The 26,201-nt window shown below is 33.8% G+C and overlaps 1 protein-coding gene across 1 annotated transcript; it reads left to right on the forward strand.

The window, feature by feature from the left end:
* Positions 1 to 777: 777 nt before the first annotated feature.
* LOC134244677 (pre-mRNA 3'-end-processing factor FIP1-like) lies at positions 778 to 11,592 on the forward strand. Its single transcript, XM_062726962.1, has 16 exons — positions 778 to 886; positions 2,432 to 2,471; positions 2,811 to 2,874; positions 3,690 to 3,793; positions 4,109 to 4,158; positions 4,248 to 4,388; positions 4,726 to 4,835; positions 5,242 to 5,278; positions 6,373 to 6,514; positions 6,868 to 6,980; positions 7,289 to 7,345; positions 7,622 to 7,751; positions 10,067 to 10,141; positions 10,413 to 10,478; positions 10,828 to 10,959; positions 11,410 to 11,592. Exons 1-16 carry the CDS (start codon positions 805 to 807, stop codon positions 11,525 to 11,527), a joined length of 1,461 nt encoding a protein of 486 aa, XP_062582946.1. The 5' UTR covers positions 778 to 804; the 3' UTR covers positions 11,528 to 11,592.
* The last annotated feature ends 14,609 nt before the right edge of the window (positions 11,593 to 26,201 follow it).

A 26,201-nucleotide genomic window follows, 5' to 3' on the forward strand; every position in this document is an offset into this window, starting at 1 on the left:
ATAATCACAATGATGGGAAAGGGAAAAGATAATGGACAATGTGATGACAATGGTGCAATAATAGCACAATGAAGGGATAGTGAACATTGCTTGTCATTATACAATTGCATCTTTGGCATTGCACCATCATGTCATCTTTATCGAATTATCACTTCCTCATACCATCACATTATTATCACATCACATTATTGTGCCATATATGCACATCGCACAATGGCTTGATCATCATTGCATTTTGACATCATCATATTATATAGATCTATGTAAAGTTTGATTACGCAGCTGATAGCCTATCCACTATATATATGCAACTGTGAACAACATGGCACTATCCATATTCCATACACCTGTGAATGTCTGATGGACGTTCCACCAGAGACATACAAAAATGTTATAACATTTATTACTCCGGTTTCATAAGGTTTGATTTATCTGACATTTTGGTCAGGAAACTTAGATAAGAAATATATTGAATAATAATTAAAAATCAGTTAATGTGGAATTATTGTGTGTACACTGGTCTATATAAATATGCATATCCTGATGCCCATGGCAGGCATACTAACCAAAAATAAAAACTGTCCTTTTTATCGCTTTTCATTCAGCAGCAGTGAAAGTGAAAGTAGATGAAAACTTTCGTATATCTGTTCTTATATTTTTCCCACGCTCAAATAAATTAGATAAAGTTGAGAACTGTATATCATTAAATATTGTTTTATTTTATGTATTTATTTTTTAAAAAACCATAAAAAGAAGCAAAAATGAATATTTTCTAATGTTTTACGAAAATAACATCAAACAATCATGGCGACTGAGGTGCAAGCGGCTGCTGCCCCAGCGCCTTCTTCAGCCCCGACTGAGGACGACGAGACATGGTTATATGGTGGTAAGGCTTATTGAAAGATTGAAAAAATATGATTTTAATGTGTTGAATGCTAAACGTATTTTAAATAAGGTATGAAAATGCCGGAACCCTTTCTGTTAAAATTCGAATTTCCTCAGCTTTTCTCATTACCTCACTATATTGATGCGTGTTTTTAAAGGAATGTAGTATAAATTTATTTAAATTTTGGAAAAACCTGGTTTTGTTTTTCAGTTTGATTAATCTTTAATTATGTAACAAAGAAATTTTAGACATTGGGGAAAAAATCTCATCTCTTAGACTCTTATTCTTCAATAATCAATATATCTGAACAAATTACACCCAAAAGTCATCATCATGTGATTCAGATCCAGTGTATTCACTACATTTAGCTACGTAGCTTGATTAACTACTAAGTTTTATTACGGTGTGACCGTTGAGGCGAGCGCAGTTGTACCATTAAAACACTTAAACTTCAAACATCAAGTCGCATATTAGCTGTGACGTCACACGACGTCACGGAGCTCGTTAATTAGGAAACGGCCATCTGGTTTAAACTATAGACCTAGCACAATTTTGGTGGAAAAACATTGCAGAGTTATTTTTTGTTTCTTTGAAAGATTTCTACAAACTGAAAGCTTTTTATGCTTTAAGTTATTGTTTATTTATTTATCTATTTCACGGAAGCAACCGACATGACTTAATTAGCATATCGTCAAAATTCGTAAGTTTCCGGTGACATCATATGTATCATTTCTGAAGGGCAAGGTGAAGGCCAGTGTTGTGGCATGGGGGTATTTTTTTGAATAAGGCAAGGCAAAATCAGAAATGTTCCTTTATTTTTTTAACTATTTTTGATTTATTCGCCCAAAGGACATTGGGTAGTGCAGGAATTCTGGGAATGTTTCACAGAGAAATTTGCCTGACGTATGTACAGATTTCATTCCGAATTTTTCTCTGTTCTTACATGTTAGTCTATTGAGCTTGCTGCGCTTGCTATAAGCTATCGAAAAAAGTTAATTGTGAGCTACAAAATCAAATATTTTGTAAATTGTAAAAGATGTTGATGGTATGACCGTTTGGGCGAGCACATTTGTGAATGAATTAACTGGATATTACTGGATATTCACTTTTAACTACTTCTTCAAACTGCACATGATATTTTGAACATCTTTAATTAGGACCCATCACAACAAGTAGATTTTCTCAAAACTGTGGTATCGTTCTCTTGCTTGAACTCTATAAAACCAAACAGAAATGTATAAATGAAAAGACACACTCCTTGCTTTAATGGAAATTACAGACAGGTAGTAGATATTCAATACACTTTGTTAAACAAGTTTACCTTCCAAATGTTTCATGCGGTTTGAAGAGGTGGATCTAAGTTTTTAAAAGTGAGTAGTGTCCATAAATAAATCAAACACAACTATGCTTGCACCAATGTTTGGTCTATCAACACATTAAAGTCTCCAAGAAGATACAATGAATCCAGCACATAAGATATTGTTGGAATACATGCTTACATCAAAAATGCGAGTCTTAAGTCATAATTATTTGGTTTGTATTTAGAAGAGAACAAGGAAAAAGAGAAAGCACAAGAATCATCAAGGTAAAGGCAGTTTTTGTTTTCTGCATTGAAAGTGATTTTAATAAATTATGATTAAATTAAAAGTAAAACTTCTTTTCTAAACACTATCAGCAAAATTCATGTTATTTGTTGGTGTGAAAAAAATTGTATTTGTTTATTTGCAGTATGTTTCTTTAATTTACAATAATCAATTTATGGCTATATTATGGTACCAAAAAAATCCAGAAGTTGGTAGACAGTAATTTAGATAATCTTTTATAAAATGACTGTTTTGAATTTAAAAAAAAAAAAATCAATTTTAATTAACATGTACTTGCTAACATTTTAATCTTACCTAGTTGATTTTTGTTTTCATGCTAGTGAGGCTGTTGGAAATGGTGCTGGTAAGGAGAATAAAAAAGATGACCGGGAAGCAGGGGAATTGGTAAGGGCAGTTACAGTGAACATTGTATACCAAATACATGTATATACATGTAAATTGAATTCTATGTATGCGAGAAGCACAAATTTAAAATCCACATTTTGAACTGTGTTATTTTGACATAGGTAATTATATGATGGTACATGTACTTGAAATCAGTTGTTTTGCTCTCAGGTTATAAATAAAGATTCATTGTGAACAATTGCCAAATCAGTTTGTCGTAAAGCTTAACAAAATTCTATAAGATTAAGACTATTCTCGGTATGAAGCCAGCATAGAAATTTTGTATGAACATTTTCAAAGTTGGAAAATGGAGAAATTCTCCCAAACAGTGCACTTAAAATCTTGTGCAGTAAATAAAATTGCACATTTTTGGCGTTACAGGATCTGTAGCTTTATGGTCAAAGACTAATATATAAAACCAGAATGCTACAGATATGCAGCTATCAAATATCTTGATATTTAATCTGGGTCCAGTTGAGTTCAAGATATTGAGGTTTGACTGTTTTTTGAAAGTGAAGATTTTTGCTATTGCTACTACATTGTACAGTAAAACTCGTTTAGTATGAACACGGATATTTTGAATTCAAAGATATAACAGTATAATATCTTGGAAACAAAAATATTTAGATTTAACAAATTTAAAATGGGATATAACAAATTGCGGATATAGGGCAAAGTAATAACATAGGGCGAAAATAACCCTATATACGGTATTGCTACAATAAAACCTTTTTGGAAAACTTTATACTTGCAGCAAACAATTTCTTTGTGCTTGAAATTACATTCAATTTGTTATATCCCTGATTGATTTGTAGAGTGGTGAAGAAGAATCACAGGACAAAGGAAATGATGATGACGATGATTCTGACGACGACGTGCAGGTTACCATTGGTGACATTCAGGCCTTCCCAATTGGAGAGTAAGTTTTCAATACATAATAAACAATACTGAAAGGAAGGGTTAAAGGTGACTGGAGAAAAGTCTGCTGATGTTAAAGTTGTAATAATGAAAGAGATAGTATTTTTCATGAACTTTTGGTTTTCACAGCATTGATTGCAAGGAATATTTTTTGGAATCATTTAAATTTTTTGATCTAACAGACAATGGCTAAGTCATCTTTTATTGTGTGTTTTGTTGCATCATTCATAGAAGTGGCTATGTGTCACTTGCTTCAGTTGCTAAAAAAGACAGTATATGTACTATAGTATTCTCAATTTGTATATCCTCTTTTCAGTGGTGCGAGAAGTCTTTTCAAAGCCCCAGGATACCAGAAAACAGGAGCTGGTGGGTATTGTAACAAAATTGCCAAAAACCTTATATATTTACCAAAATTTGGCTTTGCTTTACTCATAAATTGAAACTTGTAAATTCAGGTGCCACAGGTAAAGGCACAACAGGTGCTGGAGCCCAGAAGGGTGTGGATCTAGAGGCAGTGGGGACCATTAATGGGATCCCAGCCTACGATTTTGACTTGGAAACCCTGCAGGCAGATGAAAAACCATGGAGAAAGCCTGGTAAGTACATTGTATCAGTCTGGTTGGAAACATAATAAACAGTTTATCATTAAGGTAAAACTTTTGTTATGGGGAAGTTGCAGGGAGTTTGGATTTCCTCCCTTATAACTGGGATTCTTTGTACCAGAATAAAAATAGAAATGAATTACATGTATTGCCTATAAGCCTTGGGGGATTAAAAAAAATCCTTATATTAAACAGAGATTTCATCATAACGAAGCTCATAACCTAGTTTTACTGTAATTGATAGTATACATGTATTGTGTACTTCTTCACTTGGCATTTGTATATTTATACAGCATAAGAGTATGTTTTTCAATATTCTTCTGTTTTCTAGGTGCTGATATCACAGACTACTTTAATTACGGTTTTAATGAAGACACATGGCAGCAGTATTGTGAGAAACAGAGGCGACTAAGGGGAGAGAACCAGGGCTCTAGAACATATGTATGTCTCAATGAAAGGGATTGAAATTTAAATTGTTATTCATGTAAACCTCTTTCCTGATAGCACCTTTGTTCCCTGTTTATTTTTCATCAATTGCATGTACTTTCCTTTCACAAGTGGTATTTTCTTTAAGTATGGTTCCCTCATTGCTCAAGTGAAAAATATAAAAACAGAAAAAAAATTATTTTTATCGCTTAACTGAGGTGATTAACACAAGGTTTTTCATAGACAGCATTTTTGAAAAAGAAATGGGAAAAAATCTTGAAAATTTTCAGTATCTTTTATGAGACTTTTTTTAATCAAAATTGGGAAGAGAGCAGATTTTTAGAGAAAATTAATATCTTAGAATTTAATACTTGACAATGACAGGATAAAATGAAAACTTCTTTAAAAATTATATTTATAGACACATGTATCATCTGGAATAAAGAAAGACATAGCAGGTAATTTTATTACTAGGTATTATCAATATAATTTTTAGCTCTATTCTGCTTATGTAATTCTTCGTCTCCGTCTGTCTTGTCTGTTGTAAACAATTTTTCAAAACACTACTTCTTCTACAGTTTTGGTCCGATTTCAATATTACCTGGCACAAGTAGACTACACCAAGATTTCGATGAACGGTGTTGCCATGGTTACCAAAATAGAATTTTCTGTGAAATTCATATAAAACGCTTTTCCTTCTACAGTTTTGGTCTGATTTCAATATAACTTGGCATACAAGTAGACTACACTAAGATACATATAGTAGTGCATTGGTTTTTCATTTTGATGAACAGTGTTGCCATGGTTACTAAAAATAGAATTTTATCTGAAATTCCTTTAAAACGCTACTTCTTCTACAGTTTTGGTCTGATTTCAGTATATAACTGGGCACACAAGTAGACTACACCAAGATACATAGGAGAGTGCATCGGATTTTGATTTCGATGAACGGTGTTGCCAAGGTTACTAAAAATAGAATTTTCTGTGAAATTCCTTTAAAACGCTAATCCTTCTACAGTTTTGGTCTGATTTCAATATAACTTGGCACACAAGTAGACTACACTAAGATACATAGAATATTGCATTGGTTTTTCATTTCGTTGAACAGTGTTATCATGGTTACTAAAAATAGAATTTTCTGTGAAATTTCTACAAAATGCTACTCCTCCTACAATTTTGGTCTGATTTCAATATTACTTGGCACACAAGTAGATTACACTAAGGTACATAGAATAGTGCATCGGTTTTTAATTTCGATGAACGGTGTTTTCATTGTTACTAAAAATAGAAGTGTCTGTGAAATTCCTTTAAAACGCTACTCCTTCTACAGTTTTGGTCTAATGGCAATGGCTCCTTTTCTCATCCTTTGTTATAAGTACAAACCAGTAGAGCTACAGTCTCGACAGAGACTTCTGGTTAACTGTAAGGTTTATATCTTGTCATGTAAGTTGCGACAGTTTCAAATGATTATAATGATTTTAGAGTTTATATACTAGTACCTGCAAATGTGCATATGCATTTCCTTATTTGATCATTTATTTTTGTAAAACAGAGACACCACAAAATGTACCTGTGCTGTCAGGTAGAAAGGCCATCATAACAGTACCACGTAAAACATCAGGCACAATAGATGTGATTGGTGGAACAGCCCGGGACTCCAGAAGGCCAGAGGGAGAACCCATTCAAGTGGCAGGGTAAATCATCTTTATATTCTGTAGTAAAGCCATTTAGAATCTGATAGAGATTTAATATCTAGAATTTTTAAAACTGTATACATGGAAAATTTTGCCCCTTTCAGTCTCATTGCAAGTGGGCAAATTTAAAATGGAGTGAATCTATAGAAGATGGCATTATTCTTTTACACACATGTCTCTGGGTGAAAATTAAGATGAGATGAAGTTTTTCCTGAAGTAAAAGGGCAAATTAATCCTGTACACAGTTTTGGAAATTTTCTCATTTATTTATTCAAATCAATGATGTTCTTGACATGTGCTAATGAAATGTAATACTTGTGCATAATAATTATGTTTGATAATCTATTTAACAGGAAGTACCCCAGTGCAGTGCCCCCACACCCTCCTCCTGGAATGGACTTCAGTGTCCCCCCTCCAGGAATGCCCCCACCTGGGGTCCCTCCCCCAGGGATGCCAGTACCTCCTGGTAAGACAAGATAGGGGTATTACATGTATGTAACAATTTTTCTAAAAAATTCAACACTATCTGACTCAGTTTGTGAAGAAAGTGGGATTTATTCACTTCCAACCTTGTGATAATGGTAAAAGATAAAGCTGTAATTTCTCATAATTTTGAATTTTTGATATTGAGCGGTTAAGTGATTAAATTTTTTAAATTTCAAACTGTCAATTGTTCAATTTTTTAAATGATAAGCTGTCATGTGGTCTTTTTAATGTTGTGGGTGTTGGTTTTTGTCTTTATGTCTGCTTTATTCCCTCCCTTGGTTTTTATAGGAGTCCCTCCCCCTGGTATCCCAGGCATTCCCCCTCCTGGTTTTCCAGACTTTGACCGTAAGCATTTATGAGGCCAGATTTGTCGAAAACGAATATTTTGTACATGTCTTCATGTACATGTTTAATACAGTACATATTGTAAAAGGATTTGAATTATGTACTATGTAGATGTATTTTGGTCACTGTAAATTAATTTCAGTAAATGTTTTTTATTATGCCATGTACTTACTGTACTTAAAATATATAATCATGAGAATAATGTGTAGGAAGGAATTCAAGAGTAAGAACTCTAGCCCCAATACATGGATTTACTGATTATTCTGTGTGTTTCAGCTTTCTTCCCTCCCCCTGGGCAGCCCTCCAGCACTCGTTACGAGGACAGACCCTCCTATAACTACGACAGCCAGCACACCTCCTACCCCACGGCCTACCCAGACACACCACACTCCTCCTCCTGGGACAGGTTTGTATGGAATGCATACGATATAAAGAAACAAGAGGCTAGTGTTGTCACGATGATCGATTTATAATTGATGATCGGTCGGAAAGGCTGTCGATTAATCGGTATATTTCAGCACATATCTTTTTTTACAGTCTTCTCACTTTTATTTCAAGAACAGGCTCTTGTTATCAAAATATATATCTTTCAAGAGTTGTCCTTTACTATTTTAGAATACATTTACTTAAAGTCTGTTTAAAATAAATCAAAAGATAATGATATTTGTATTTCTAAACTGAAGAAACTAAACTACTTGTTTAAATAAAATATATTAATTTTCAGTATTTTGGGGAATTCACCTGTCATTTCATACGGAATCACAAGGAATTTGCAATATTAAATGTCTTATAACAGTAAAAAATTAATTCCATATACATTTTAGATGATCATGTAAATTAAAACCTTATCTGTCAATGCTTACTTTTCCCAGGCCAAGTAATTCCTAATCATGCAAAAATCTGTATTACTGAAATCGTTAATCAAACTGCATAAATCCTGTTTTTAGAATCTTGATCTGTACAATGCACCTTTACTTACATTATTTAACAATAAAATTCTAATTTTTATAAAATCTAATGCCTATTTTATGCAAAGGGTTTTGATTATTGGGGATGTTACCGATTAATCGATTCTGAGTTTCAACCGATTTGACAACACTACTAGAGGCCCAGGGGCCACAGCGCTCACCTGAGTACATCGGCTAGGAAAAAGCACATATCAGATCAGAACTGAAAGTTTATAATGCGGTGGGGGGGGGGGGGCTTGAAGTCCCCCTCCCCACCCAGGTGTTCATGATTTGAACAAACTAGAATCTACACTACCTGAGGATGATTCCATATAAATATCACTAATCATAGCTTTTAAGTACTTGAAAAGAAGATTTTAAAAGGTTTCCCTATACATGTATATCACTATGTAAAACTTGGGTTGGTCATTTTGGCCCCCATGATTTGAACAAACTTGAATCTACACACCTGAGGATGATTCCACATGAGTTTCATCTTTCCTGGCCCAGGTTCTTGAGAAGAAGATTTTTAAAGATTTTTCCTATATATATATTTCCTATGTAAAACTTCGGTCAGCCATTTTGGCCCAACCCTAGCCCCGTGGGTCATGATTTGAACAAACTTGAATCAACACTACCTGAGGATAATTCCACAGAAGTTTCATTTTTCCTGGTCCAGTGGTTCTTGAGAAGAAGATTTTTAAAAAATTTTCCTATATATTCCTATGTAAAACTTGGGTCGGCCATTTTGGCCCCACCCTAGCCCCGGGGGTCATGATTTGAACAAATTTGAATCTAAACTACCTGAGGATGATACCACAGAAGTTTCATTTTTCCTGGTCTAGTGGTTCTTGATCAGAAGATTTTTAAAGATTTTTCCTATATATTCCTATGTAAAAATTTGATTTTAATCCTAGCAGGGGTCATGATTTGAACAAACTAGAATCTACACTACCACTACCTGAGGATGATTTATTTTTCATCTTTCCTGGCCCAGTTGTTTTGAGAAGAAGATTTTTAAAGATTTTTCCTATATATTCCTATGTAAAACTTGCAGTTAGTTTGAACAAATTTGAATCTCCACTACCTGAGGATGATTCCACATGAGTTTCATCTTTCCTGGCCCAGTGGTTCTTGAGAAGAAGATTTTTTTAAAATGCCATTAATTTTTCTCTAATTCATAATTATCTCCCCTTGGAAAAGGCTGTGGCCCTTCATTTGAACAAACTTGAATCCCCTTTACCCAAGGATACTTTGTAGCAAGTTTTTTTCAGTGGTTCTTGAGAAGAAGATGAAAATGTGAAAAGTTTACGACAACGACAACGACTACGACAACGACAGACAACGGACAAATTTTGATCAGAAAAGCTCACTTGAGCCTTCGGCTCAGGTGAGCTAAAAATGTCACATCATTTATTAGCAAGCTAAATTTTATAGGGGAAAATGGCCTTGTTGATATTAGTGTGTTGTTAATATGTAAGACATTCCAAACACATTAAAATTGAAAAGCTATTGCAAGTCTCTATTAAATTTTAACTTTTATTATTTTGAGTTAACTCCCTTATGTTGCAGTTAGTTTCAATTTAATCAAGTCAAAGTTGTAAAAAGCTATTGTGTACAGTCAGTTGCAGAACATTATAATTTTTAAAAATATTTTTCTCTGTTTTAATTTTTTACCGTATTTACCATTCTAGAATGATTAACATAAAACTTTAGAGATGCCTTTTACAAAACTATAAGAAGTGCTACATGTACATGTATGTTTTAATTCTAGGACAGAGACGTATTGGAGGGACTATGTGGGGAGGGGGGACAGGAGTCCTGTCAGGTCCGAGTCGGACTTCAGCAGGTAAATATACTACAGTCAAGCTGCAAGTCTGTTCTATCTGTATATTTCATAGAGCCTGACACACATTCAGACCATTCTGAAATACTCCAGTAGCAATTCAAGGATACATGTAAATCAAAAATTTTGTTAGATTACATAATAGTTGAATTTGGTGGATTTTGAGATATTTATTTAGGCATCTGATATAACAGAATATCAAACGTAATATACATTTATTAAGTAATGGGCTGAGTTAATTATGCACAACAAACTCTAAATGCTGTCTTTGTAGTTCTGGCAGTGAGCGTGATTACAGATACAGGGACTCATCCCGCAGCAGTCGATATGACAGAGATAGGTAATGTTAAACCAGGTTTTCTTATGAAGGCAATTTGATTACTGTATAAGTTGAAATTTTAGTGAGACGCAAATTTAGCATTTTGTCCTTAACATAATTTTTATCGAGGTGCAATTTTAGCAATTTTAAAATGTTCCTTGAAGAAGCTATTACATAGAAAATGCAATTGATTTTTAGCGATATTCAATTTTAGCAATCTCAGCGACCTTGCTAATAATGCCAATATTAAATCCTTGCTAAAAATTCTGCTTATACGATATATGCTAAATGGTATTACAATGGGCACATTGATGTGATTATGATATAATTGTAAAGAATAGTTTGTTAATTTTTTCTCTGGTTTATATAGGGACTCTTACAGAAGAGACAGGGAACCTGAGAGAAGTCGAGATCGAGATAGAGACAGATCTAGAGAGAGAGATAGGGATCGAGATAGAGACAGAGATAGGAGACACAGAGATGACAAGCACAAGTCACGAAGGTAAAATATGTCAGCTGAAAGATTCATTAATACATACCGTTTATACTCGCCTATAAGTAGTTTTTTGGGGGAGTTTAATTTTGGACCAAAACTCACAGTCCGACTTATAGGTGAGTTATAAAAAGACTGGTACTTTAGAGGGTCACTCCCTGTAATATAATCTGAAGAAACACAACCGACTTATATGTGGACTGACTTATAGGCGAGAATATACGGTTTACTGTAATACTCAACAATGTTCAAGTTATCAAGTTTATTTAATAAATTATATACATATTAAAAAGCGTATTGGATTAATTTGGATAATGGGGACTGACAACTGACTAAGTGTGTATTAATTAAACTGATCTATCTCTAGGACTTCCATTAAGCAATATTTGTACTGTATAAAAAAGAACACACTTTTCTGGGTGGTTGATAAATTTCTGAGATGAGAGAATTTTGTTGCAGGAAGGACAAAGAAGACGATTCTAGTAGATCTAAACACAAGAAGAGCAAGCGATCTCGGCGAGATAAGGACGAGGACTCGGGGAACACGGGATCCGAGTCGGCCAGCAAAGCAGACTAATAAATCATTTTATTATTCAGATTTCATGTCTCTTAAAGTCATTAAAATTCATGTAGTCAAGTCCTTTTATCTTTTATTTTGATTTTTGTATTTTTCAACTTTTATAAAGAGTTGAATGGGTTCAAGAAGAACTTTGTCGTTAAATTTATGACCTTGTCTGTATTTTGAAGTAAACATGCTGTTGCATTTAGATCAAAGACAATATGCAAAACTGAATAGTTATTTTGGTTCATGGGGATTTTCTTATCTGCTGGGATTGTATCATGAATATATTTGCAGCTAGATTTTGTTATTTTAAACACACCTACACAGTGTTAATGATAGGGCATTCTATTAAATTTAATCCTTGAAGTATTCATATGTTAAATATTTCCTCTCGTCTTTGTACAGGTCATTAGAAGGTGTTATTGCTGTAATTCGATACAAGGACATTTACATAGTTGTAAAATATTTCCTATTGTCCTTTACATAAAGAATTCCTGATATTTTACTTGAGCAGTACACATGGTCCCCTGATCTTAAAGACACATTTTGCATTAGAATGTGCAGTGTCATTATTTCATGTACCAGAAGTAGGCACACACTTACTTTGGACTCGATTGATATGTAGATTATTTGAATTAAGCATGGATCTTGATGGCTAAATTAATATCTTGTTGTTTAAGATGTAGACTTTTGAGCATTGTTCCAAAGCATTGCAAACATTTGTGCTCCCTAACACCAAGTCAATTTTCAGTAATTAACATATATTAATCTATCTGAATTTTATTTTGTTTTTCACTTTTGAAATCAATAGAGCACAGAAAATATTTTTCAAAACATCTCCCCCCTACCTACATGAAACAAAACTTTCTTTTGATATGGATTATATTCTCAGGAGTTTACAACTATAAATTGTAATTTATCATTTTACATGTTAAACAGGCAGAAAGAGATTTCAGGGTCATTTATCCATGAGTATCTTAAAACCCAGTGATGTTTTATACTCTGTCCTTATTCTAGGTCAAATCCAAATATTTTTTCCTTCGCTATCATGAAATCTTCCATTTTTTAGCTCACCTGAGCCGAAGGCTCAAGTGAGCTTTTCTGATCAAAATTTGTCCGTTGTCTGTCGTTGTCGTTGTTGTCATCGTAAACTTTTCACATTTTCATCTTCTTCTCAAGAACCACTGGGCCAATTTCAACCAAACTTGGCACAAAGTATCCTTGGGTGAAGGGGATTCAAGTTTGTTCAAATGAAGGGCCACGCCCTTTTCCAAGGGGAGATAATCATGAATTTGTTAAAAATTAATGGCATTTTTAGCTCACCTCAACGAAGTTGGGGGAGCTTATGTAATACCCTCGGCGTCGGCGTCGGTGTCGGTGTCGGCGTTGGCGTCCCAGGTTAAGTTTTTTGGAGCAGTTTTCTTTTTAAGTACTTCTATGTCCTATATTGATTAGACATGCATGGAAGATGCTTCTAATGTGTTTCATTGTACCAGTCAAAGTTTCAGATGCTGCAATTTCAGCAAAGGAATGGCCAGGTTAATGTTTTTGGAGCAGGTTAACATTTTTGGTGCAGTTTTTGGTGCAGGTTTCATTTCCAAGTAACTATAAGCCCTATGTTGACCAAACTTGCATGGTTGATACATCTAAGGATGCATACTACTGGGCTTGCTTCGGATGCTGAATCTGACCTACATTTTCCAGATGAGTGAACAGGTTAAAGTTTTTGGTGCAGGTTTCATTTCCAAGTAACTATAAGCCCTATGTTGACCAAACTTGCATGGATGATACATCTAAGGATGCATACTATCAGGCTTGCTTCGGATGCTGCATCTGACCTACATTTTCCGGTTGAGTGAACAGGTAAAATTTTTTTGTGCAGGTTTCATTTCCAAGTAACTATAAGCCCTATGTTGACCAAACTTGCATGGATGATACATCTAAGGATGCATACTACCGGGCTTGCTTCGGATGCTGAATCTGACCTACATTTTCCGGTTGAGTGAACAGGTTAAAGTTTTTGGTGCAGGTGTCATTTCCAAGTAACTATAAGCCCTATGTTGACCAAACTTGCTTGGATGATACATCTAAGGATGCATACTATCAGGCTTGCTTCAGATGCTGAATCTGACCTACATTTTCCGGTTGAGTGAACAGGTTAAATTTTTTTGGGCAGGTTTTATTTCCAAGTTACTATAAGCCCTATGTTGACCAAACTTGCATGGATGATACGTCTAAGGATGCATACTACCGGGCTTGCTTCGGATGCTGAATCTGACCTACATTTTCTGGTTGAGTGAACAGGTTAAAGTTTTTGGTGCAGGTTTCATTTCCAAGTAACTATAAGCCCTATGTTGACCAAACTTGCATGGATGATACATCTAAGGATGTAATATATTCGGATGCAATCTGACCTACATTTTGTGGATGAGTGAAAATGTTAGTTTATGATGAATGTATCATTTCCAATTAACTATGAGCCCTATAATGAGCAAACTTGCATGGACGATACATCTTAGGATGCATACTAATGGACTTACTTTGGATGCTGAATTCGACATACATTTTTTCAGATAATAGACCAGGTAAAAGTTATGGGTGCAGGTCAATTACCAAAAAACTTGAAGGCTTATATAACATTGTATAAACCAAACCAAACTTGCACAAATGTTGCATCAGGGGATGAAAACTCTCAAATTTGCTTCAGATGCTTAATTTTAATTACATTTTCATGAACAACTAGTTTAAATTTTTTATGTAGGTCTATTTCAATGTATTCGATCAAAATTGCTTAAATATTTTCATTTCTGGAATGTACACTTTTTGTTGGTTAATTGTGTGACTTTGCCTTACTTAAAGACAACATTCGTTGAGGTGAGCTCTGTAATCTCTGATTACCTATGTTTAAAAAATCTTCTTCTCTAGAACCGCTGGGCCAGGAAAGATGAAACTCATGTGGAAGCATCCTCAGGTAGTGTAGATTTCAAATCATGACCTTCAACAAGGGTACACATGGTCCCCAAGTTTTACATAGGAATATATAGGAAAAATCTTTAAAAATCTTTCTCTCCAGAACCACTGGGCTAGGAAAGATGAAACTCATGTGGAAGCATCCTCAGGTAGTGTAGATTTAAGTTTGTACAAATCAGCAAGGGTGGGGCACACAGTTTTACATAGGAATATATAGGAAAAATCTTTAAAAATCTTTTTCTCCAGAATATGGGCCAGGAAAGATTCATTGGAAGCATCCTCAGGTAGTGTAGATCTTGTTCTCAAATTAATAAAATGTTCAAAGTTTTACATAGGAATATATAGGAAAAATCTTTAAAAACTTTTCTCCAGAACAGGAAAGATGAAACTCATGTGGAATCATCCAGGTAGTGTAGATTCAAGTTTGTTCAAATCATTTGTGCTCCAAAACACCAAGTTTTTCATAGGAATATATAAGAAAAAATCTTTAAAAATTCCAGAACCACTGGGCCATAAAGATGAAATTGGAATCATCAGGTAGTGTAGATTCAAGTTTGTTCAAATTTATTTTGTTGGGGCCAAAATGGCCGACCCTAGGTTTACATAGGAATATATGAAATATCTTTAAAAATCCTTCTCAATTACCACTGGGCCAGGAAAGATGAAACTCATGTGGAATCATCCTCAGGTAGTGTAGATTCAAGTTTGTTCAAATCATGACCCCCGGCCCTGGGGATAGGGTTGGGCCAAAATGGCCGACCCAAGTTTTACATAGGAATATATAGGAAAAATCTTTAAAAATCTTCTTCTCCAGAACCACTGGGCCAGGAAAAATGAAACTCATGTGGAATCATCCTCAGGTAGTGTAGATTCAAGTTTACAATCATACCCCCGGGGCAAGGATGGGGCCAAAATGGCCGACCCAAGATTTACATAGGAATATATAGGAAATATCTTTAAAAATCCTTCTCAATTACCACTGGGCCAGGAAAGATGAAACTCATGTGGAATCATCCTCAGGTAGTGTATGTTCAAATCATGACCCCCGGCCCTGGGGATAGGGTGGGGCCAAAATGGCCGACCCAAGTTTTACATAGGGATATATAGGGAAACCTTTTAAAATCTTCTTTTCAAGTACTTCAAAGCTATGATTAGTGATAGGTATTTATATGGAATCATCCTCAGGTAGTGTAGATTCTAGTTTGTTCAAATGATCGCCTGGAATCTTGAAATCTTGGCCCCTGGCCCTCTTGTTATTTAATTATTAAATATTTTTTACATTGAATTTCAAAACTTTTTCAAAAACTTTTGTAGCTCAGATACATTGCAAATATTGATAGGAGTAATATATTGATGATTATTGAGAAATATTATTTATTGATGATTCACCACTTGACTACATTTTCTAACACCTGTTTTATGTCGGTCAAAAGACCATCTTAGTTCAGCCCAGAGTATAACTTGGTCTGTAAACTAAAAAATAACTGCAGAAATCTTTCAGTGCTGCTAACTAGAAAGAAATTACATGTGCAATTTTCACGTCAATTTTCCTTTTTGGTGTAAGAAATGAGAAATAAAAATAGTATAATTAATGACGTTTATGGGGTTATTTTAGCCGAAATGTATGCTTAAAATAGGACAAAAAAAGTAATTCACTTTTTTAAGCTTCGTCATTCTACCCCAACCCTAAAGACCTCATGGATTTGGTTGAAGAGATGCCTGTGTAAAAACCTATAATGCGTTACGGCATATGGAGCTTATGGTATCTAGAGATTTTGATTAAGTTTTGATTGATGTAGAAAATTAAAATTTCAAAAGAGCGTACATCCTGAAATCAGCGAAATGAAACCAAATGGATAATGACCTTCAGATTACTCCTGTCACATAAATATTACATGGGATTTAAAAGACATCATTAATGTATTTTATGTCTTTTGATATTGAATATCTTTTTTTATGCAGAGCTTCTTTCTTCACTTTTAAAAGATGATATGTTATACGTTTTGACGCTAGAAAATCACACTGATATTATATAATACTTTCAGTAAAATGGTATTAGATATTCCTTCGGGGAAAAGGAAAATATAGAAATTCTCCAAAACAATTCATTTTCTCAATTTCAAGTTCGACATACAGTCGTGGTAATTAAAAAAAAATAAATTGCAACCAGTGATTATACCATATGAATTAAAACACGATTTAGTAATCTGGTGTAACTTTGCATTCCGCTAATTTGATTGTACATTTTGACGTTTATGAATATACCTTTTATGCCCCCGTAATCAAAGATTTGGGGAATATAGTTTTTGCCTTGTCCGTCTGTCTGTCTGTCTGTCCGCAATAACTTTAACCTTGCCCATATATAACTTTTGAGTGGGAAGGGCTGTGGCTTTTATATTTCACAGGTGTATTCCTTGTGACAGGAACTTTCTTTGGGTATCACCATTTGACCTCTTGTCCTTGACCTTGGAATTTGACCCAATTTTACAACAACAAAAAAATCAAACTGGTATTAGGGCTTTCAAACTTCACATGTTTATTCATTGTGACAAGACCTTTTAATGGGTATATATAAATATTTTTGACCTATTTGGGCTTAATTGACCCTTTTTGTACAAGGTCATGTACCTTTCCAATTGGAATTAAAAAAAAAAAGAATTTACGACTAAGAGCAGAACTTTATTCTACTCATAACTTTCATATTTTACATTGATTTTGGAATTATTTATATCTTTTGAAAAGAATGAAATACGATATTTTTGTGCTAGCAATTTCCAATAGAGTCATTAATTTAACTGTTTCCCAATTTTATCCATTTAAGTTTTTGGTCTTAGTCGTAAGTTCTGGTAAAATGGGCCCCTGAGCTTTATCATTCCTTATGAATTAAAGTTTGTTTGAATCATAACCTGGGAGGAACACACTTTGGGTTTAAATTTGTTCAAATCAGGAACAGGGCTTTATTTTTATTTTTTACGTATGCAGTAAAATTAAAGTCCCCATTTCTTATCTCTTTCTCAAAAAATGTTGATTTTTTTTTCTACAACTCTGCATAGGAGATTGTAATAAATAGTTTAAACTTTTTCATAGCAAGTATTGTGTTGTATAAATTCAAATTTTGAACGAGATCCAAAAACGGAAGGTAGTAAAAAATAAATACAAAACGATATATTTTTTAAATATAACAGTTAACAAAATTTAACTTGCTTTAAAATCTCTAAATTATTAATCATACCTATATTACATGTAATATACTGTATTTAAAAAAAAATGGTATGCACACATTAAAATACAGTAAGCAAAATTCATCCTTTCCATTCATCATGGCATTTCCGCATCGCTCCGTATGATTGAAAGCAATTTTTTAAAAACATGAGTTTAATACAGGTTTTTCGGTTAACAAAATCACTGAGCGACCCCCACACTTTTAAAAAGTACATCTTTACAAAATACTCCTATCTTTCGTAAATAGAGGATGCAAGAGGAAGATATTAGCTAGTGCGACAAGACGACATCGCAGTAATCAGATACTGAGGGGCTTGATTCTTTCAGAAGAGAAAGCAGGACTGGAAAAAAAAAACATTTAATCATGCGAACCATTTTTGCATGTAGACACTCTAAAGACTGGTGAGCCGATCCTACTTAGCGCCGAATTAGTTACGTTTATGTATTTTCTGATAAAAAAAACAATTTCATCAAAAGAATTTCATCTTCGCTAGCCAAGGGTTTCTGATACGATACTCTCCCCAGAAGAGTAGCGTATCAGAAAACCTTGTCTAGCGAGGACGAAAGAATTTATAAAATTCGCCGAAATGTTCTTATTTACAAACTAGACTTACTGTGAGCAATGAGCTCACTAAATGATACCCCCGCCTCCCATATGAATATAATAGCAGTGTCCATGTTTTGCTCTGGAAAATCCAAAATGTACGACAGATTAAAAATTAAAATAGGAGGTGCACAATGGCAACATGTAATAAAGATTCTGTGAAAGTTTCTTTAAATTTCACCCAGTAGTATAAGAGGAGTTGCGGATAAGAGATGGGTACCCCAGAGCATAACAGACGGACGGACGGACGGAAATACCGATTACTATATACCCTCCCACTTTTCAAGCGGGGGGTATAACTAGAGGTACTGTGAGCAATGAGCTCACTAAATGATACCCCCCGCCTCCCATATGTATAAAATGGCAGTGTCCATGTTTTGCTATGGGAAATCCAAATATGTGTCGGGTCAAAAAGTAAAATAGGAGGTGCACAATGGCAATGTGTAATAAAGATTCTGTGAAAGTTTCATCAAATTTCATTCAGTGGTATGAGAGGAGTAGAGGATAAGAGATAGGTACCCCAAAGCGTAACAGACGGACGGACGTACAGTCGGACGGATATAACGATTACTATATACCCTCCCGCTTTTCAAGCGGGGGGTATAATCACGTAGGACTTGATACCGACGTATCTATATGGTTAATCCTTCTTTAGATATTAAAAAAAATCGTAGCAAGGGAGAGATGAACCACCCTAAAATATAAGCAAAAAATAAATAAAATTAAAAAAAAGCCCAAAACTCGAAAATCCTACTTCGATGGTGGAAGAGAGGGGGAATGGAACCTTTTTCTACCATTTTTTCTTCAAATGCTAGAATTTTAGAGTGATCGATCATACAGCAACAAAGAGTTTGGGTTGGCACAACTAAATGAAAATGTACATATTAAAACTACAAAAAAAACCCACTATATTTAGAAAAAGGGATACTCCCCCTTCCTATCCAGCCATTCCCGGCCTTCTGGGATGTGGACCCGTGGAGTGATAAACTTTTTTATCTTAAAAATGTACACCGTATTTTTTCCACCAGTATAATTTGAAGCTCATAATTCTACGGAAGCGTATTAGGGCCGCAGCAGTATTTTTTTTTAATTTGTTATAACAAATTATCAATTTGTTATAACAAATTATTAATTTGTTTAAACAAATTATTAATTTGTTATAACAAATTAATAATTTGTTAAAACAAATTAATAATTTGTTATAACAAATTGATAATTTGTTATAACAACTTGATAATTTGTTATAACAAATTATTAATTTGTTTAAACAAATTAATAATTTGTTATAACAAATTACTAATTTGTTATAACAACTTGATAATTTGTTTAAACAAATTGATAATTTGTGTAAACAAATTGATAATTTGTTATAACAAGTTACTAATTTGTTATAACAAATTACTAATTTGTAAAAACAAATTGATAATTTGTTATAACAAATTACTAATTTGTTATAACAAATTGATAATTTGTTATAACAAATTGATAATTTGTTATAACAAAATGATAATTTGTTTAAACAAATTGATAATTTGTTATAACAAATTAATAATCTGTTATAACAAATTAATAATTTGTTTAAACAAATTGATAATTTGTTATAACAAATTATTAATTTGTTTAAACAAATTATTAATTTGTTATAACAAATTACTAATTTGTTATAACAAATTACTATTTTTGGATATTTGACATGTACACAGAACTATGGAATCTATATCAGATTAGAAATCATTGAAATATTGAATTTGTGAAACAATAAGCATACAGTCTGCAAAGTTGACCTATATGTTTCTTCTAGCATCTCAGAGTTTTCACTTCAAACATCAATGTCATGATGAATTGCATCAGTGTCCTAGATTCTATTCCTTATAGCTTGTTCTTAGAAGCTTTAATGAAAGTTTGTCCATACGTGCCCTCCCACCCTTTCCGACTCTGCACAGTCATATCACCCAATTCGTATGCTAGGAAAAATATATCTTATTTGAGCCATGCAAAAGAATGTTACAATATAAATTGTTTTATTATATCCCCCCCCCCGCTTGAAAAGTGGGTAAACTGTAATCGGTATGTCCGTCCGTCCGTCTGTTACACTTTGGAGTACCCATCTCTTATCCGCAACTCTTCTTATACCACGAAGTGAAATTTAATGAAACTTTCACAGAATTTTTATTACATAACATATTGCCATTGTGCACCTACTATTTTACTTTTTGATCCGACATATATTTTGGGTTTCCCGGCCACAGCAAAACATGGACTTTGTCTTTATAAGCATATGGGAGGCGGGGGGGGGGTATCATTTAGTGAGCTCATTGCTCACAGTATCTCTAGTTTGTGTTTTGATTTTGTTCATTTTAACCCCCCCTTCTCTCTCTCTCTCTCTCTCTCTCTCTCTCTCTCTCTGGATTCTTTTTTACATGTGATATGATCTACTTTGAATATTGCTTTTCGACAGGCATTTATGTCTAATGTTCAACCCAATTCATGAGTAAAGAATAAAATCTTTAAACCAAACCCAATTCTATATATGCAAAATCCTGGATCTGCTCCCGTGGTGAACCTCCATGGTTTCCTATAAAGCTGTGAGCAACAGAGGCACCATTGACCAAATGAATTTGCGGATAAATTATCAATAAAAAATACATTCCGTAACAACCTTCCCCGGAAAACTAAAGAAAAAAATAAAACCCACTATATTCTTGAGTGGGTATCTCTTGGTGAAATTTGATATTAAATTCCTAATGTGTCATTCAATTCTTCTGTATGCATGTAATTTTTATAATAATAATAATAAAACTAGACATGAAACTCGTTGCGAGCAACGAGAGGTCTTCCGTCCGATTCCGGAAGGAAAACGTTAAATCGAGCAGAAAAACTGAAAAAAGATTTGCACACAAGGAGGATTGAACCCAAGTCGCCAGCATGAAACTCCAACGCACTAAATACTACGCTATCACTCTATATGTACAAAACATAGCTTTCTGTCTTAAAATTATGAAAGGCAGGTCACTATTCAAAATTCAGCGACAAACGCCACGAGTTAATCTTTGCGCATTTCCTTTGGAATGTTCTATTAAATAGGTGTGATAGCTTCAATGACGTTAAAAAAGAACGTTCTTATAGTCTATTCACGGTTTAGAAAGTATATTTAACATATTTTACAAATCCCATATTGTTTATATGCATTTAACACTAAAGCGGAGAAACAGTTATGAATTTTTAACTTTTTTTTCAATTTCCTTTGTATCCCCAAAGTGAATTATCCCGATTAGTTCGACAAAGGTTGAAATGTTTCGCCGAAAAACATGGCTCATCCTACAACGGTCATGGAATCAGATATCATTCTTGCTCAATAACTCTGAGACAAGATTGCTAAAATAAACTCTATGAAGCGATCTATTAAAATAAAATCTTTTTCTTATTGTTGTCTTATTTATTAGTTTAATATGGCACACGTGTGCATAGGAAAAACAGTGGTTAAGATTTATACTTAAAATATTAATTGATATTCTTTTTTGAGAAAGCATTACTTATTATCATCATTAAAGATCTGTTTTTCCATGGTGCACAAAAGATAGGTGTAGAATTTCCTTTGCACATTTAGTCTTTTACCAGTTATAGAAGACGTTAGTTTGACACAGAACTGCAACGTAACTACGACGTGACAATCCAAGTATTCCTTTACATTTCATTTATCCTTATGTTACTTACGTTCAAGCAAACGCTCGGCTGCCTCCGTAAACCACTATTGCGAAATGTCGGCGTTGACAGAGACAGCCGCCATTTTGGACGCGCTTCAGATTTTTGAATGCAAATATCTAGAGTTTAGATTTATCAACATTCAAACAAATTATATAGTAAGCATTATAAGAAGGACTTCTATTAACATACCAAAAATAAATGAAAAATACTGAAAAACAAAAAAAGTTAGAAAATACGATTTTTTTAAATTTGCATCTCGTAACAACCGGAAGTACTGACGACGCACGAGAAGGTAATTCCGCAAACCACAAAGTGACAAACTATAGTCTTCAATAAGTCTCCAGGTCATAACTTCAGCCATTTTCATGAAAAAGGGGCGACAAAATTGCATTTAAAAATCAGGAAATTGGCCATAACTTGGCACCAGAAGGGAATTTTCCAGATTTCTCTTCTGATGTAACAACTTCATATAATGACACATATTTTGTGAAAGTTTCATGAAAAAACTCTGAATAGTTTTCGAGAAATCGCCTGTACAAAATTTTGTCAAAAAAAAGAATAATAATAAGAATAATAATAAGAAACAGTAGAATCACTATAAGGTCTTCCGTGAAGACGGAAGACCTTAAAAAGAGCCTGTTGGAAAAGCTCCCAATAGTCCCACTAAAGCCTTATTTTTGCCAAAAACTTTGACATTTGCAAATTATTTTCATAAATCCCACATAAACTTGGATTTTTGATTTGATCTGGCTTTCGTAGATTGTATAAATTTCAAATTTTGTCAAAAATAGTAATTTGTTTTATCAAATTACTAATTTGTTATAACAAATTAATAATCTGTTATAACAAATTAATAATTTGTTTAAACAAATTAGTAATCTGTTATATCAAATTAGTAATTTGTTTAAACAAATTATCAATTTGTTATAACAAATTATCAATTTGTTTAAACAAATAAGTAATTTGTTTAGACAAATTATTAATTTGTTATAACAAATTATCAATTTGTCAATTTGTTTAAACAAATTGATAATTTGTTAAAACAAATTAGTAATTTGTTATAACAAATGATCAATTTGTTATTACAAATTATCAATTTGTTATTACAAATTATCAATTTGTTATAACAAATTATCAATTTGCTATAACAAATTACTAATTTGTTTAAACAAATTATCAATTTGTTTAAACAAATTGATAATTTGTTAAAACAAATTAGTAATTTGTTATAACAAATGATCAATTTGTTATTACAAATTATCAATTTGTTATAACAAATTATCAATTTGTTATAACAAATTACTAATTTGTTTAAACAGATTATCAATTTGTTTAAACAAATTGATACTTTGTTAAAACAAATTAGTAATTTGTTATAACAAATTATCAATTTGTTATTACAAATTATCAATTTGTTATAACAAATTAATAATTTGTTTAAACAAATTATTAATTTGTTTTAACAAATTATCAATTTGTTGTAACAAATTATCAATTTGTTGTAACAAATTAATAATTTGTTATAACAAATTATCAATTTGTTATAACAAATTGTTAATTTGTTATTACAAATTATCAATTTGTTATAACAAATTAATAATTTGTTATAACAAATTAATAATTTGTTTAAACAAATTATCAATTTGTTATAACAAATTGTTAATTTGTTATAACAAATTAAAAAAAAATACTGCTGCGGCCCTAATACGCTTCCGTATAATTCCATTGGTCAGTGAACCCTACGACATAACCTTGGTGTCCAATGAAGTGCAAAATTATGTAAAATCTACTTGGTGTGATTTTTTAAATTATCATCTTTTTTTCAGATTAATTCTCATCTTCATCAAAGGTGAAATATAATCTTTACAAAATCCCAAAAATGTAGAAAAGCCTAATATATATTTTATGATCCATTAGTTGAATGTTCACCCCTATTCTATGGTGTTCGGATAGGGCCATTTGCATTAGCGCGACATCGCGTTCAGATAAACGAGACATCGCGCTAACACACAACACGCCGTCGCGCTAACGCAACTTTGCACAACACGCCGTTGCGCCAACGCATCTTTGCACAACACGGCGTCGCGCTAACATAACTTTGCACAACGCGCCGTCGCGCTAACACACAACACGCTGTCGCGCTAACGCAACTTTGCACAACGCGCCGTCGCGCTAACACACAACGCGTCATCACGCTTACGTACAACACGCCGTCGCGCTAACACAACTTTGCACAACACGCCGTCGCGCTAACACAACTTTGCACAACAAGCCGTCGCTTTAACGCAACTTTGCAGGTTTCACAGTCTAGTAGGAAGTCGTGTCCGAAAATATAAGACTGCGCATGCTTAACCATATAATGAATGAAATTCTGGATGAAATTGGTCTTGGGAATCTTAAAGGTACGGAGGCGTATTAGGGCCGCAGCAATATTTTTTTTTAAATTGTTATAACAGATTATTAATTTGTTATAACAAATTATTAATTTGTTTAAACAAATTAATAATCTGTTATAACAATTAAAAAAAAATACAAATTATAAATACGCTTTCGTAGCATGCGTATGGTGTCCGGATAGGGCCATTTGCGTTAGCGCGACATCGCGTTCAGATAAACGCGCCGTCGCGCTAACACACAACACGCCGTCGCGCTGACACAACTTTGCACAACGCGCCGTCGCGCTAACACGCAACACGCCGTCGCGCTAACACAACTTTGCACAACACGCCGTCGCGCGAACGCAACTTTACAAGTTTCACAGTCTAGTAGGAAGTCGGTACGGAAATATAAGACTGCGCATGCTACGAAAGCGTATTTATAATTTGTATTTTTTTTAAAAATTGTTATAACAGATTATTAATTTGTTTAAACAAATTAATAATTTGTTTAAACAAATTAATAATTGGTTATAACAAATTAATAATCTGTTATAACAATTTTAAAAAAAATATTGCTGCGGCCCTAATACGCTTCCGTACCTTTAAGATTCCCAAGACCAATTTCATCCAGAATTTCATTCATTATATGGTTAAGCATGCGCAGTCCTATATTTCCGGACACGACTTCCTACTAGACTGTGAAACCTGCAAAGTTGCGTTAAAGCGACGGCTTGTTGTGCAAAGTTGTGTTAGCGCGACGGCGTGTTGTGCAAAGTTGTGTTAGCGTGACGGCGTGTTGTACGTAAGCGTGATGACGCGTTGTGTGTTAGCGCGACGGTGCGTTGTGCAAAGTTGTGTTAGCGCGACAGCGTGTTGTGCAAAGTTGTGTTAGCGCGACGGCGCGTTGTGCAAAGTTATGTTAGCGCGACGGCGTGTTGTGCAAAGTTGCGTTGGCGCGACGGCGTGTTGTGCAAAGTTGCGTTAGCGCGACGGCGTGTTGTGTGTTAGCGCGATGTCTCGTTTATCTGAACGCGATGTCGCGCTAACGCAAATGGCCCTATCCGTACACCATACCTCAGAGATATAAACATTTAGTAAAATTATAATGTTAAATGGTTTTTTGAAGGAAAAAAGATCATAATGTTAAATGGTTTCTTTGAAGGAAAAAAGATCATAGTAAAGATGAGAGAGAGAGAGAGAGAGAGAGAGAGAGAGAGAGAGAGAGAGAGAGAGAGAGAGAGAGAGAGAGAGAGAGAGATATCCTGCATTATGACTTTAAACTCTTTTACCAACTTGGCCCAGTAAAACTTTTAAAATAGAACATTTCTCGAAGGTCATTCGTGCACATAACTCACCCGGAGCTGAATCTCAAGAGTTTTTGTTGTTGATTTTTAATCTACTTCTATTCTTCATAAAATCTTAAATCAATACCAATTTTCGTCTTTTTATATTTCATAAGTTATTTCACACTCTGACTTTCAAAACGTTGAAGCGGTGTAGAAATTTCGGATTTTGATACTCAAATTTCAAAGCCATATTTTCAGGACAGGTGCATCAGTGGATGCAAAGGAAACATTAGATTAAAGTGTATTAAAATGAGATTATAGATCCTGATTACCTATATAATGACCTTGCCTGAGGTCATATATGTAAGGTCAAGTTCAAATCAAGGTCACGTGATTGCCAGGGTATGTACGGGAAATATGAGAATATAGCCATTTGTTTTTTGCTTTTTATCGGTTAAAAAATTCAGAGTAGGAAATAATTTAACACGTTCGTATATTATGATTGTTTGAAACCCATTTCCCCC

Source organism: Saccostrea cucullata, unplaced genomic scaffold, assembly GCF_032062105.1.
Source record: "Saccostrea cucullata isolate Sc308-1 unplaced genomic scaffold, CSIRO_AGI_Scuc_v1 ctg805, whole genome shotgun sequence".
NCBI lineage: Eukaryota > Metazoa > Mollusca > Bivalvia > Ostreida > Ostreidae > Saccostrea > Saccostrea cuccullata.

Excerpts from the sequence above, each read along its gene's own strand:
- LOC134244677 (XM_062726962.1), top strand. The coding sequence starts at position 805 with ATGGCGACTGAGGTGCAAGCGGCTGCTGCCCCAGCGCCTTCTTCAGCC. Across the intron at positions 4,389-4,725 it reads AAAACCATGGAGAAAGCCTG|GTGCTGATATCACAGACTAC; the intron begins GTAAGTACATTG and ends TCTGTTTTCTAG. Across the intron at positions 10,960-11,409 it reads GACAAGCACAAGTCACGAAG|GAAGGACAAAGAAGACGATT; the intron begins GTAAAATATGTC and ends ATTTTGTTGCAG.